The 15099-nt window shown below is 41.4% G+C and overlaps 1 protein-coding gene across 1 annotated transcript in view; it reads left to right on the forward strand.

Moving 5' to 3' along the window:
- LOC120731844 (receptor-type tyrosine-protein phosphatase gamma-like) overlaps nucleotides 1-15099 on the forward strand; it is a 278578-nt gene that overhangs the window by 185423 nt on the left and 78056 nt on the right. The window contains exon 3 of the mRNA XM_040029139.1: nucleotides 11871-12053. Within this exon, the coding sequence (XP_039885073.1) occupies nucleotides 11871-12053 (183 nt within the window). The remainder of the gene's footprint in view (nucleotides 1-11870; nucleotides 12054-15099) is intronic.

Here is a 15099-nt window from a genome sequence, read left to right on the forward strand (position 1 = left end):
GAATAGAAAACCTCACCAACCTGCTTTTGTTTGAGTAAAAAACTGATACTGTGATTTTTGCTTTATCTGTCTATATTCAACATTCACCACCATTCACCCAAAACAAAGGGGGACCTCATAAACACTTAGCTTCTCCTTGAACTATATTGTGAACATGAGTGAATGAACTAAAACCACAAAAGTTGCTTATGGAGTGAAACACATAATAGCCTTATATCAAATGTCCCAAATCTTCAGAGAGACCATCATCCGCTGGAGCTTGAGTTGCTTTCTTATTTGGCTTGCCCATGTCAACGGGTAAGGCTACGTGGTGTAGGAATATATTTAAAATTAGTTTCTGAACAATTCTGACAGAGGGCTCCTGGTTTGCGGCGTACTCCGCAATTCCTCAAACTATAAGCTGATGTCACCATAATTCACAGGTTTGTCGGTTTGCTTCTGATAGCAAATGCCATTAAATTGATGTTATTGTTTGTGTGAGATCTGTCATACTGAAGAACTAAGCCACTGATGGGAAATCTGATGGCAGCTTTGTACATTTATAATTAAACACATTTTAACAAGCTCTCCAACACCACTGGCTGAAATACAGCCCCAAACCACGATAGAGCCTCCAGGATGTTTTACAGATGGCTGTAGACCTCTGTCCTGACCTCCTCTGTACATCCTGCAAATTTGAACCACTAATTTTAATTTGGCCTAAAATCTTAGCCAAACTGAAAAAAATGCATAAACATTAGGCATTTACATGCCACATTTCTTATGGTATCTTTGACACTTTTAAGAGGCTAAATTCAGAAATGAAAAGAGAGACAAAGTCCAAAGAAAAATTAAAGTATTGCTGCTGTAAATACTGTTCGAGGGCAGAAAGAAGCCATTTGAAATTGTTTATGTCATGTACAGTGGTCCCTCGTTTATCGTGGGAGTTACGTCCTAAAAATAACCTGCCATAGGTGAAATCTGCAAAGTAGCCAACTTTATTTTTTTACAATTATTACAGATGTTTTAAGGCTGTAAAACCCCTCGAACACTCGTGTATTTAATGTACCTCAAACGCCGATCTTTCTTCCAGATAATGAGCAAATAAAACACTTAATGAATAATGCTAAAAAGTTAAATCATTTTCATTCAATAATAATCATTTAAACTGACTGATTCTTAAATAGTGAATTTCTGCTCTATAAAAATCATTTATACTACTTTATCCTCATTCTCACAAACATTTTTGCTTTCTATCAACACTCACACTCGGATGAACACATCAGGATTTGGCATTGTGCCCAAGGATATTTTGGCATGCAGACTGGATCAGCCAGCAATCAAAGCACAGATGACCTGCTCTACTTTCTGAGCTAGATCCAGCACATTTACACTTCATCACTTCACAAACAGTAATTTATGATTTACTTAGCCCGAGAAAAAGATCCAAAGTAAATGTGATAATAGTTGCAAGTTTATCCTTATTTGTAACTGGAGGATGTTCCGGTGTTTTATTTCGTTTTGCAGAGAGTCCCATAATAAGACCAAAGCATATGTGCTGTACTGTGTTAATGTACAGCAGCATTAAGCTTGACGAAAACGGCTGCCAGGATTAACTTTTGGAGTGAAACTGTGGAATAGTTTACATGTGGACCTACAGCAATGTTCACCTGTTATTTTAAAAGAACTTTTTGAAACTTGCTTTTGGAAGAATATTATGAAGTTATGCTAATTTATATCTGAATTATAGCTGTCATGGTATCTATACTTTCTCCTCTCTTTTTTAGTTTTTGTGGGGCAAGTTTATACAATAATAACATAGTAAATCAACAGTGTTGAGCATTTGGTAGGGACCAATAAAGATGTATATGTTACTTCTTATTGCATTTTGGACTTGATGACTGAGTGTTTATTTTATGTTATAGAGACTTTGTTTATCTTGTCTGACCACATGTGTATGTGTATGTATTGGGTTCATCCTCATCATCAATTTCCTTATCTTATTACAGGACAGGTGTTTGAAGCACTCTATGAGTCATAAAGATCTAAACACTAAAAAATGTTTTCCTTTGCATGTCTTTTGATGTCTTAATTAAAAAAAAAAACATCCTTAAAACCGTATATATTGCAACATATATTTCTGACAGAAGTGTCAGAAAAAACAAAAACACCCCCTGCAGGGCTAACAATCAGAGCTTTGGGAAACAGCACCTCCCACATGTGATCAGGAATTATTTATGAACTTTAATGACGAGCATGTGTTACTCTTCCCTGAGGCACTGGGGCTTTTCTTTTTTTGGCTGTTTTTGAGGGTGTGTGTGTGTGCGTGTGCGTGCGCGCAGCGGCAGGGGGATTAAGTACTACTGCAAATTTTAAACAAGCTAAAATGACCAACATGATGACTTCTAAATGACTAAATGGGTAACATCAATAGAATTGATTCCTCAGACATTGTCTACTGTCAGTGTGGCTGCTGTGTATGTCACAAGGAGCTGATCAGAGTGAGCGTGCACATGGAAAAACATATAGGCTGCTATAGGAGATAAACTCCATGTGTTAAGATGACTTGTGGAATTAGTGAAATCTGTTTTTGTCACAAACCTGTCCCATGGTACTGGAAGGCTGTTGTAATGCTACTGGTAAATCCAGCTGTACCATTACACCTTTGACTGTGCTTTGGTCAGCCAAGACAGAATCCAAAACATTGAATTTAGACTACGGTTGGATTACCTGTCGCACCGAAATCTGGTGACCTCTGTGTCACTTTTAAAATCCTTTCTGCAACTCCTTTCATCATGGGAAAGGCCACTCTGCCAATATTTACCCTTGTTTTATCCTGATGCTGATCATGCTGTCTGTCATTTTCAGTGATGGGAATAACGGCGTTACAAGTAACGGCGTTACTAACTGCGTTACTTTTTTTTAGTAACAAGTAATCTAACTAATTACTATTTCTATCGTTACAACGCCGTTACCGTTACTAACAAGAAAATGCGGTGCGGTCGTGTTACTATTTTTCAACAAACAGACGGTTGAAGCTGTGTTCAGTTTACCGCATCTTATATCAGCTGCACAGAAGTAGCTGTAAGTAATCTGGGCGCTACAGCTTTAAGCAGCTGCACGCTCCCGCGGACAGCGATCACTTTCTGCCCAACGATCACTTTTTGGCAAAACACCTGGAGCTCAGGGAGCAAAACAATCGCATGAGTGCTGCTGTTTGGCTGAGGAAGAATAAAGTAGTCGTGGTAAGCCAATCACATGACCACTTCAAGATGACAAAGCAACAAGTTTTTAAATTGTGTTGATAGGCCACGCAAAACCAGAGTCATGATAAACAATATATACGAGGCGTTTTTTCCTGAATAGTTTCATCACATTTACTGTCTAAGCACAGCGCAGCGAGACCTCTCTGATTATGACCAAGAAAACAAAACAACAAACAACCCGTTCGTGTTGGTGGAAAAATGCACCATGTCAACCAATCAAAAAATGATATGGCAACATGACATTTAGTTGTTTAGGAAGAGGGGGAAGTTTTAGGAGTGACTGTGTGAGAGAGAGAGAGAGAGAGAGAGAGAGAGAGCAGAAAAGGAGAGACAGTGAGTTTTGTGAGAGATTTGTGACGTTTAGCGTGTTTGGAGTGTGTAGTTACTGTGTTGTCTTGTGTAGTTAATGTGTTGTCTTGTGTAGTTAGTGTGTAGTGTTGTGGATAGTTTTGTGTTGTGTGTCAGAACAATGAGGCGACTGCTGTCTCCAGGTAGAAACAGCAGTAACACACCTGCTGCTGTCAGACCTGCAGGTATCAGGCTGTGATGTTTCCTTTATAGTGGACAGAAATATTTGGAGTGGCACAAATAATTTGTGGCATCTTATTGAAGAACAGCTGATTGTTCTGTAAACAGTTTGAAATGGCTGCAAATAACTTTGTTTGCAAAACTTGTGCATATGATTTTAAAATTGACAATTTATATTTGCATTGAAAGCTATGAAATATGATTCATTAAACATGTTTGTGGTTGTTACAGTAAAAAATGAAACTTTTTCTACTCTGATTTTATGTTTTTTGTCTGATTTCAGATCAATTGTGTTAATACAGTTTGTCAAAATGAAAACATAACTGTAAATTCAGACACGTGAGGTTGTGCTGAAAAGAATGAGACCAAACAAAGTAAATAGTTTTTAAAGGTGAAATGTGGAGGAAACATCAAATGGCCAATTATACCCTGGACCCCAGATGGTTAAACTTTTTTTTTAAAGTAACACAATAGTTACTTTTCAAGTAATTAATTACTTTTATAATCTTGCAACTCAATTACTAATTCAGTTACTTTTTTGAAGAAGTAACTAGTAACTATAATTAATTACTTTTTCAAAGTTACTTGCCCAACACTGGTCATTTTTGGCGAAGGGGATCACCTTTGAAATGATAAAACATGATTATGCTCCTCAATGTCTTGATTCTGAAGGTGCGGGCCCAAATTTAAACACCTATGAGTTGTCTTTGCTTTCCTCCATGTGTGGTCGGTCTCTGGCCATTTGCCTCAAGTGTGCATGCTCCAGTCTTCAATTCCTCTGGCATGCTATGCAGTTCTTTTTGGATTGCATGGTCAGACAAGCTATATAAGGAGATACTTTTCAGGCTAGGTTTTTTCTTAGAAGGAATGGCCACCCTGTCAGCTATTTGTCACAGGCCCACAGAGAAGTGATTTCACACCACGTCCCATGTCCGACTGACCCCGTCAGTCAGCATGCCGCTAACCATTAATCCCACTTTAATGTCCAACTGAGCGTGAAAGAATTTGGAAAACAAAATTCTCCTTCAGAGGATGATGGCAGCCTTCAACCTCCACCACTGACACACACACACACACACACACACACACACAGAAGGGAAAGACAAGTAACAGAAAAAGTCACACTTAGTGTCTTTTCTCTCCATTTTTCTTTCCCTCTCCTCCTGTTTGCCCTCATTCTCCCCTTTCCTATCTCCCACTCCTGTCTGTTTCAATTGTAATAAGTTAAAAGTAAAAATACATAAATACATAATGAAGATCAAACAAACTATGACAATCAAGTGGACTAGTTGGCAAAAGCCGTAATGATCCACTTGTGAAAGTAAATCTGTTGGGCATTCTTCTTGGCCTTCAGACAATAATTCTGATTGCTACAGTGTCAGACAGGACAGGTAAAAAAAAGGCACACTTCCACTAAGATGTTGTTTCCACCACACCCCTTCACCTCCCACCATTACCATCTTTCCACATGACTTGTGAAGAAAACAACCACAGAGCCAGACATGAACAAATCTTCTCTATGGTTTTCCTCTTGTCCTCCTGTCAGCCAGCTGCATATTCAGCATCTTCTTGTCCAATATAATATCCACTATCCTTCCTCTGCACTTGTCCAAACCATCTTAGCATTGTCTCGCTAACTTTCCCTCCAAGCTGCTCAATGTAAGCTGTCCCTGTGATATACTCATTTATAATCTGTCTAACCCTCAACACACCACCTTCACTTTTTTCATATCTAGTCTTAAGAACACTAATTTGCTGCAAATTCTTTCCAGTTCGATCTCTCTGTATAGCGACTCAGTGCAGGTCATTTTCTTCTTTCTTTGTGTCCCCCCAGAAACACTCTCTACCACTTCATCCAAGTCACTCAGAAATCCTCTTTGTCCTCTCACTGATATCCACCCTGTGGGGCATACGCACTGACAACATTCAGCCATCGCCAGTCATAGTCCCGACATTCGAACCTCTCCAGACTCTCTTCCATCTGCTCCCTCCTCTTACTATGATGGTCCACAGAGATGCCTTCCTAACCTCATCTGTCAGCCGGTCCATCACCACTGCACTAAAAAGGGACTCAGAGCTGATCCCTCATGTAATCCCACACCCACCTTAAACCCAGCTTTCACTCCGACCACACACCTCATTACTGTCCCACTGTGCTCATACATGTTCTACCCCAACCTCACACACTTCTCTGCCACTCTTGACTTGCTCATGCAGTACCACAGTTACCACAGTTAAGTTTATTAGACTGATACATATATACCAACAAGACAGTGTACATCACTGTGACAACAGCGTTTGTTTTCATTCAAAGGCTTTATGGTTTTTCCTATAATACCTGGTGGGCCGGTCTCTAGTCAAAATGCCTGGGCCCATTTTTTGTCCCAGTCCAGCCCTGGGTGTATCCATATAAATGGCTCACCCTGTACTTATGACTCATGGACTTCAAAATCTTTTTCAGCCGCTCCATCAGCCAGAGGGTGGTAGGTGCTGGTCCGAACAGATTTAATGCCTGGTTGGTAATTCGTAGAGAGAGACATGAACGATGTGCCCTGGATTATAAGGCACGGGATTATAAGGCACTGGATTATAAGGCGCATTAAGCGAAACAAAACAGTCAAATATGTCAAACTTTACTCAACTCGTACTTCTTGCTTCCTCCACTTCTGTACCAATGGTTCATTAATGTTGAATTCTCTCCAGCTGCTCTATTCCCATGTTGTTGCAGTATGTGAATGACTAACCTCGTATTGTGGATGGATTATCTCAGTTTTTCTCCTGCCTGAAGTTTGGTCTGTTTACAGCATCCTGCCATCCGATTGCATTTGTCCCTAACCATCGGGAACCCTCATGTTAACTTTCATCGAGTGGAAAAAGTTAGCGTTCATCCTTCAGCTTCACTGTGTTTATCAGATTCAGAACACTTTATTTATCCCCAAGGGGCAATTAAGAGACTGACCTTGCCAACCGTACACAAACATCACATTGGGGAGACAGGTCAGGCTGGGTAGCTGGCCGGTCAGCCGCACGAGCATGGAACGACCTGGAACCGAACAACAATGGAAAATGCACAACATGAGGAAAGACGAGGAGAAAAAACGAACTCCCCCCAGACTGAGCTCCAACAGCTATGTTATTTTATGCTAACATAGCTGTGTCGCTAGCGATCACATAGCACATCATTATATGCTAGCTAGCCCAACTTCAGTAACCCTACAAACGTCACTGCTGTTTAGTTTTCTGTCTTCATTTATGTTGCAAGCGATAGCAGAGCTGTACGTTTTAATTTTTTCAGAAATCTCTCAGTCAGAACGTGCTTAGGTGGAAACTAGCAAGCTAACTCTCTGCTAACTTCTAACTCTGTTAAATTTAATAAATTCTGTTTTCATGGATGCTTGGATGTTAAACTTAATTGTTACACCTGGTAAAGCACTACCACTCATCATTTTATTGAAGATGAAATAATTTAGAGAGTTCTTAACTCTCAGTGATGCCGCAGTGTTTGTCTGACTTTGGGAGCTGAAGTGGAGTTTGGACCCACAGATCACTCCACGAGGTTCCTGACTACGGTAGCCGTAATGCTCCAACAATCCATCAATCGGTGCGGCTTCGTAGCTTACCAAAGTCGTACTTAAACATTTATTGACAGATTTTTGAGCGCCATGTACCACATAAAATCGGTTCGAGGTCAGTAAGCACAACAGGAATGCATACATATTCATACACTTTCGATTTTTGAGAAAATTTAAGGATTTTAGGTGCACCTTATAGTGCGTAAAATACGGTACAATGTCATATTATCTATGTTACAGATAATCGTAGCATGTTATGTAAAAGATGTTTCTATATCTGCGATTACCACATCTAGATGACTGGAACTGAAACTGTGAATAGGGAAAGAGACTGTGTGAACTGGAAAGAAGAGACTGTAGTCCTTTGTGGACACTACAAAGTCTCACATAATTTGATCTTTATGTCAGGTAGTCAGTAACCCATGAGATGGCAGATAATTACATATATTTCCGGTAGCAGCTACTAAATTATGTCAAATGCTCTTAAGAAATCAAAGGAAGTGATCTTCACTGTACAGCTTTTATCTAAATGGGAGTATGTGGCGCAGACTTCACTTGAAGGTAGTGATGGTGTGTGGAAGCCAAAAACTGTGGTGGATATAAATTTGTGGAACCAGCACCCCAATGCAGGATGTGTGGGTCCTATGAGTCTAACCCAGCAGGCAGAGCAGAGCTTGGATAGATGGGTGAGGGGACTGGTTTTAACAGCCTCTGGTGTCTGGAGGTCTACCCTGCGTATCTCCGTTTTTCCCCTTTACTGTTTCACAAAGGGTTAAAAGGGAATGGGCACAATTTAGAATTTATTTGCAGGATATTTTATTAAAGCAACTTAGTAGGCAAAAGTGGAAAAGTGGACTCAAATAATAATAATCACAAAGTAATAATCTAATCACCCGAATTATACTTATATAATTAACATACTCAGAGCTAATGCTGACCTTGTTCTGGTCTTTGGTAGAAAGGAGGTTGGAGGTAAGAATGAGCACAACCAGATCTGATGATGCACTTATCCTCCTGATTCTTTAATCTAACACGTCAGAAATGAGCAGAGAAAAAACCAAAAAATGCAAACAGAATTTGCAGGTTCACAGTTGCCTCTGAACCTGCAGTGGGAACTCATTGTTGCTGACATACAATCATTCAAGCCACACCTTATTATCTCCTCTCTAACTGACTTTTTTATATCCATGACTTCAAACAGGGTTTAAACTTTAAAATTACTTAATGACATTTTCTTCTTTTCTATGTTATACTTAATTTGTCAATAATTCCATCACATATGAATGTTCAGTCAAATATGAATATACTATACTTGTATGTTAATAATGTTTTATTCAGCTCATGCAATTCACTGAAGTCAAGGAAAACTGGGTATGGGAATTGTGCAGACAAGCGATGCACTGAAAATTGGAACAGCTTTACACTCTCTCCTTAGTGGGAAAACTACTGTCTTCAAAACTACAATGTGCAGAGACTACACAGTGTGCATTTTACTTTGCCACACTGAACAGGCAGTGAAAAATATTATTTCATTGCAAAAGTTGGAATTTTAAAGTAGAAGGAAGATCTAGGGCAACGTTAACTAACCAGCACACAGCATTCATTTGATGTTAAAAAACTGAATGTACTAAGTAAAGGAGTGTCATTTGGTGGCTTGCCTTGTGCATATGTATTTTTAAAACCTTTACTTTCAGGAGAAGAATTAAATGAGTCACGCAAATGTGAATTACGCCATCTGCACTAAACTGCCACAGTACCAAAGACTGTCCAAAATCTAATGCTGAGAAAAAATATGTCTTATGCCTTGTGGTGGTAGTGATAGTTGCTACTAAGAGTTTATTTTTAGTAGAGGGAGAAGTTATCAGAACGATCACATAATTGGCACTTTGCGTTGATGGCTCAAAGCCTCAGTGCCTCTTCATTCAGTTCTCACGCTGAGTGTTTAGAGGTGAGCCCCACCTTTTGTTCCTCAATAACACCGGGATTTTCACTTTGACAGGAATTAATTGAAATGAGCTTCTTTTTCTCAAGCCACTTTTTTTTCTCAGCAGTGCGCACACAGCGAGCAACCTCTAACAAATATTTATCTCCATTGCACCATTTTTGCCTGAGCTTACACTGGATTGTTTATTTAGTTTGTAGGCCTGCACCATTCTCTCTCTTCTGGATTATTGAGCCACTAATTCACAGTTCAGAGTTCAGGTGTACATTTAACACATTTTTGTGAAAAACTCTAAATATGTCAGCGGTTGCAATGCAGTTATAATTAACATTTATATGATCTGTGCAACTTTGCTTATCATGTTGATGGTTTTCATGACTGGTGGGCTGTTACGTCGCAATGAATTATGGGACGGCATTTTCTCCTATCCTTTCATAAAGGATGGTTCAGTGTATCCTATGCTAAAGGAAGCAATGATGCTCCTTTCCTTAATCTTTGGAGAATTTTCACAGCTCATATTACTGTCCCCACACAGATATGTCTGGCTGATGTCTCTCAGTTAGGAACCCTCCTAAACAAAGTGAACTATTGGAATGCACTCCAAGTCTTTAAGTAAACATTGAGATGTTAAAGCTGGGCCCTGTGAGATTTCAGTCCTGGCCTTTGTAGTTATGTTGTGGTTGAAAAAAGGAGTCAGCAGTGCAAAACCAGATATAGAGGTCAATATCATATGTATTATTTCACGAAACAGAATTTGTGAATATAACCTGCCCTCAAATAATGACATTTTGAAATCTTCTGAAATCCTCATGAACAAAAAGGGTTTGTATTTCAGCAGCTTCCTCTGATTGGTGCTCAGGGTAGCTGACAGTGAGCATTGCCCAGTTGTGGAATGTTTAATAGGGATTCACATAATTTAGCTGTGCTTCCTGTCAGCTGGTTTCAGAGAGGTCTGAAATGTCCTTTTGCTCTGATATACACTACCAGTCATAAGTTTGCATACACCTTTTTTTTAATGGTTTTTCTTCATTTTTACAACTTTCTACATTGTAGATACAAACTGAAGACATCAAATGTATGAAGCCAGATATGTGGAATTATGTGGCAAACAATAAATTGATAAATGACTCTAATTATATTTTAGATTTTAGATTCCTAAAAAGTAGCCACTCTATGTTTTGTTGACACTGCTGCAAACCCTCGGCCTTCCCTCAATGAGCTTCATGGTGTAGTCACGTGAAATGGTTTAACTTCACTGGTGTGCCTGTCAGGGTTTATTTCTGGAATTTCTCTTCTTAATGGGGTTGGGACCATCATTTGTGTTGTGCGGAAGTCAGGTTGGTACACAGCTGACAGCCCTACTTGACAACTGTTAGAATTCATATTATGGCAAGAACTAATCAGCTAAGTAAAGAGAAACAACAGTCCATCATTACTTTAAGAACTAAAGGTCAGTCAGTCCGGAAAATTGCTAAAACTTGTCCCCAAAGTGCAAAAACCATCAAGCACTACGTCAAAACTGTCTCACATGACGACCGCCCCAGGAAAGGAAGACCAAGAGTCACCTCTGCTGCTGAGGATAAATTCATCTGAGACACCAGCTTTAGAAATCTCACATTAACAGCACCTCAGATCAGAACCCAGATAAATGCCACGTAGAGTTCAAGTAGCAGACACATCTCTACATAAACTGTTCAGAGGAGACTGTGAATCAGGCCTTTATGGTCAAACAGCTGCTAAGAAACCACAACTAAGAAAAGCAACAAGCAGAAGAGATTTGTTTGGGCCAAGAAACACAAGGAGTGGACATTAGACCAGTGGAAATCTCGGCTTTGGTCTGATAAGTCCAAATCTGAGATCTTTGGCTCCTCCCACCGTTTCTTTGTGCAGAAATGGTGAACAATGATCTCCACATGCATGGTTCCCACTTTGAAGCATGGAGGAGGAGGTGTGATGGTGTGGGGGGGGCCTTTGCCGGGGAGACTGTTGGGGATTATTCAAAACTGAAGGCACACTGAACCAACCTGGTTATTACAGCATCCTGCAGCGACATGCCATCCCATCCGGTTTGGGTTTAGTTGGACCATCATTTAATTTTCAATAGGACAATGACCACCAAACACACCTCCAGGCTGTGCCAGATGGCCTGGCCTCCAAAGTCACCTGACCTAAACTCAGTCAAGATGGTTTGGGATGAGATGGACCGCAGAGTGAAGGCAAAAGGGTCAACAAGTGTTCAGCATCTCTGGGAACTCCTTCAAGACTGTTGGAAAACCAGGAGCTCATGAGCTCATTGAGAGAATGCCAAGAGCAGTAATTAAAGCAAAGGGTGGATATTTTGAAGAATCTAAAATATAAAATATGTTTTGAGTTATGTTTTTTGTTTACTACATAATTCCATATGTGTTCATTCATGGTTTTGACACCTTTAGTAAGAACCTACAATGTAAATCGTCATGAAAATAAAGAAAAAACATTAAATTAGGGGATGTGTTGAAACTTTTGACTGGTAGTATATCTCAGTTTTGCATTCACATTTTTTTTCAAGTGATGAGATGCTGTTGTATTTCTTATCTTCCCCAGGTATGTATGGGCCAGATGAGGGCTGGGCATCTGCCTACCCACAATGTGGAGAGAGAAACCAGTCACCAATCAATATTGTGGATAAGGATACCAAAATATCCAGAGAATATCAGGAGCTGACACTGGAGGGTTTTAACATAGAATCTTCAAATAAGACATCTATGAAGAACACTGGCAAAACAGGTAAACATAAAACATGTTCTGTTTGTCCTTTTGGTCAAGTTTCTGTTTTTTGTTCTTGATTTATGCTTCCCTTTGCAACAACAATCTTTGTCTTTCACCACCACTTTTAGGAGGGGAGATCATTTCTATACCTTGGCGTATCTTTTCTGACATTGTACGGGCATGAATTCTCACATTAACATTGACTTTAGCTGGGCAAGCTGAGAGGCCTGCAGCTTTTTCAGGTGGTCTGTTCGGCACTGTAGCAATCAGAATTATTTTCTGAAGCCCAAGAAAAATGCCCAGTGGATTTATTTTTTCAAGTGGATCATTACGGCTTTGCCATGGTCCACTTAAGTGATCTTTATGATTATTACTTAATTCATTTATTTTTAACTGGGGGATAGGAAAGGTAAAGATGTAGAATAGAAAAGTTCAAGAAAAGGAGAGGGGAAGAAAAATAGAGGGGAAGAGGGACAGAGAGAAAAGACAAAAAAAATCTGCTGGATCACCTGCTGGAAGAAAAAAAGCAAAAAGAGAACAACCACAAGAGAAACCACAGCAAGAACCTAGATAAGTGTAAGTAACAGTGACCAATAGATATTGAATGTTAATGAGCAGCGCGCAAGACCGACAATGCATGACGTGCTTTGACGCAGCAGCCAAGGAAGATACAGTATGTGTCTGTGCACACCTGTGTGCATGAGCGCGCTTGTATTCAAAAGGTTTCTCCACTATCTGATAGTGGGTGTGGGGAGCCATAGCCCTGCCCCCCAGGACATCAAGCAGGCATGAAGGAGATCCAGGCTCCAAATATCTTGAGGCCCCCCAATGCACGAGAGCCCAAGGAGGACCATCATGCAACCCACCTAGAAAGAGCTTAGGATAGTCCCAGACAAGGGGGTCATGCAGCAGCCACATTTCAGAAGCTACAGGGGGCTGTGACGATGTGCCTGCAGGATCTGCCGGCAGCCAGCTGTGTCAGAGTGGACCTAGACTTGGGCCTGAAGGGCAGTTCAGAGTTCAGGTGTACATTTAACACATTTTTGTGAAAAACTCTAAATATGTCAGCAGGTTGATAAATGCAGTTATAATTAACATTTATATGATCTGTGCAACTTTGCTTATCATGTCGATGGTTTTCATGACTGGTGGGCTGCTATGAGGGCCCAGGCCCCGCCAAGCAGCCACCGGGAGTGAGATAGTACATATCTGAGCCCCCAGCCCTGGATACCGAGAACCACCAATGCACTGACAGCTGAGGGCATCAGCCACTGGCAGGGAGTGTGGTGGTGGGAGATAGATCCCTACACCAGGGGGGGCCTCAGATGTTCCCAGAAAGGTGGAGTCTAAGACCCGACCTGACACATACACACAGACAAACATGCATTCCCACCCTCATGCACACATATACAAATACTCAGCACTTGCCCACCGTGGAGACACACAGAACAGCAGCAGGGAGGCCCAGCATCCCAGACCCCGACCAGACGGCCAACTCCTCCTCCCGAACAGAAAACGGGGGTGTGAAGAACCCATACCTCTCTCCGCCCACTCATATGTGTTGCTGTGTGCTGTTCTAAAGTGCATAAAACACGGGAGGGGCATGGTGCTTTCTGCAAGAAAGCAGCAGGTGTCAGCATGGCCCCTCCCGAGAGCCCTCTGTTAAGTCTATTTGTTGAATGTTTGTCATTATGCTTCTTAAATTTGTAAGGTCTGAGTTCAATCTATAGGATCAAGACATTCCTTTGTCCCTGAGCACCTCTCCAGCCACTCTGTGCTGGGGGAGGTTTTATGCAGAAACATCCTATCTGAAAGATCTGTTTCTTGTGATGTTGCTTCCTGCTTTTATGATCCTTTTGGTGAGCAGGAAGTCATGCATACAGAGACACATGCACACAGAGAGACACACATTCTCACACACTCACTCAAACACACACACACACACACACACACACACACACACACACACACACACACACACATTCTTACCTGCATACATACACACACACACACACACACACACACACACACACACACATTCTTACCTGCATACACACACACACACACACACACACACACACACATTCTTACCTGCATACATACACACACACACACACACACACACATATACATACAGTGCCTTGTCTTTGTAACCAAGGGGGGTTTACGAGGGGAGGTACTACTGTATTGTGTGAACTGTTTTCCCAATAAAAGGCAGCAAGCGGAGGCCAACGTTGGGGTCATTTTGTGGTAGATACCAACGAGGCCTCCCTTACAAGTAAATCGATCAATCGCTGACTGTCTTGTTTTCTTCATGATGAATAAGTCTCTAAACCAGCGGGGCTTGTGGAAACACAGACCCAACACCCTCAATGTCTACATGTATTTAAAATTGAGAGGTGGGCAACGGCGCCAGACGTGAGGTTGGATGCACAGACGGTCCTCTGGACACCGCATAACGTGCCCACCCCCAAGGCCCTATATGTATGTGTTATGAGAGTGTGAGTAATGTGGATGTCTAGGTTGTGGAATAAAATTGAGGCACAGGTGGCCAGAAGGGGACAGAGGGGGAATGCCTCCCCTGCACCTCAGTGACACACCCATACCCCAAGGGAAGAGGGAGGCAGTTGGGTACAGGGAGGGAAGGAATGGGAGGGGGGGCAAGTACCCCCTCCCTGGGGCCAGCTCCCCTGCTGACCCCAGTAGGCACCCCCATTCCCTGGAATCTATCAAGGCCCGGGCCCACAGTAGCAGCACTGCCAAATCCCACAGAGCCCAGGGCAGCCCACCTGACCTCACCACAGAGGAAACTACACCTACCCATCATTCAATCATCTCCCAAACTACATAAGACAATAGACACCCAGGTTGAGTTCATTCTCCTCTGGGGTAACACTTTATAACACTACCCGTGAATAAGGTGCAAGTATCTTGTACTTACATGCAATTTCCTGTAATCAATAAACATGGCGTGGTGGATCACATCTTTGGAAAGCTGAGTTCAGTTTCTCCAGCCACAGCCCACCTGAGGTTCCCCGCTAGAGGGTCCCTTCGTCGTTGCCAT

Source organism: Simochromis diagramma, unplaced genomic scaffold (genome assembly GCF_900408965.1).
Source record: "Simochromis diagramma unplaced genomic scaffold, fSimDia1.1 OVJJ01000352.1, whole genome shotgun sequence".
Classification (NCBI taxonomy): domain Eukaryota; kingdom Metazoa; phylum Chordata; class Actinopteri; order Cichliformes; family Cichlidae; genus Simochromis; species Simochromis diagramma.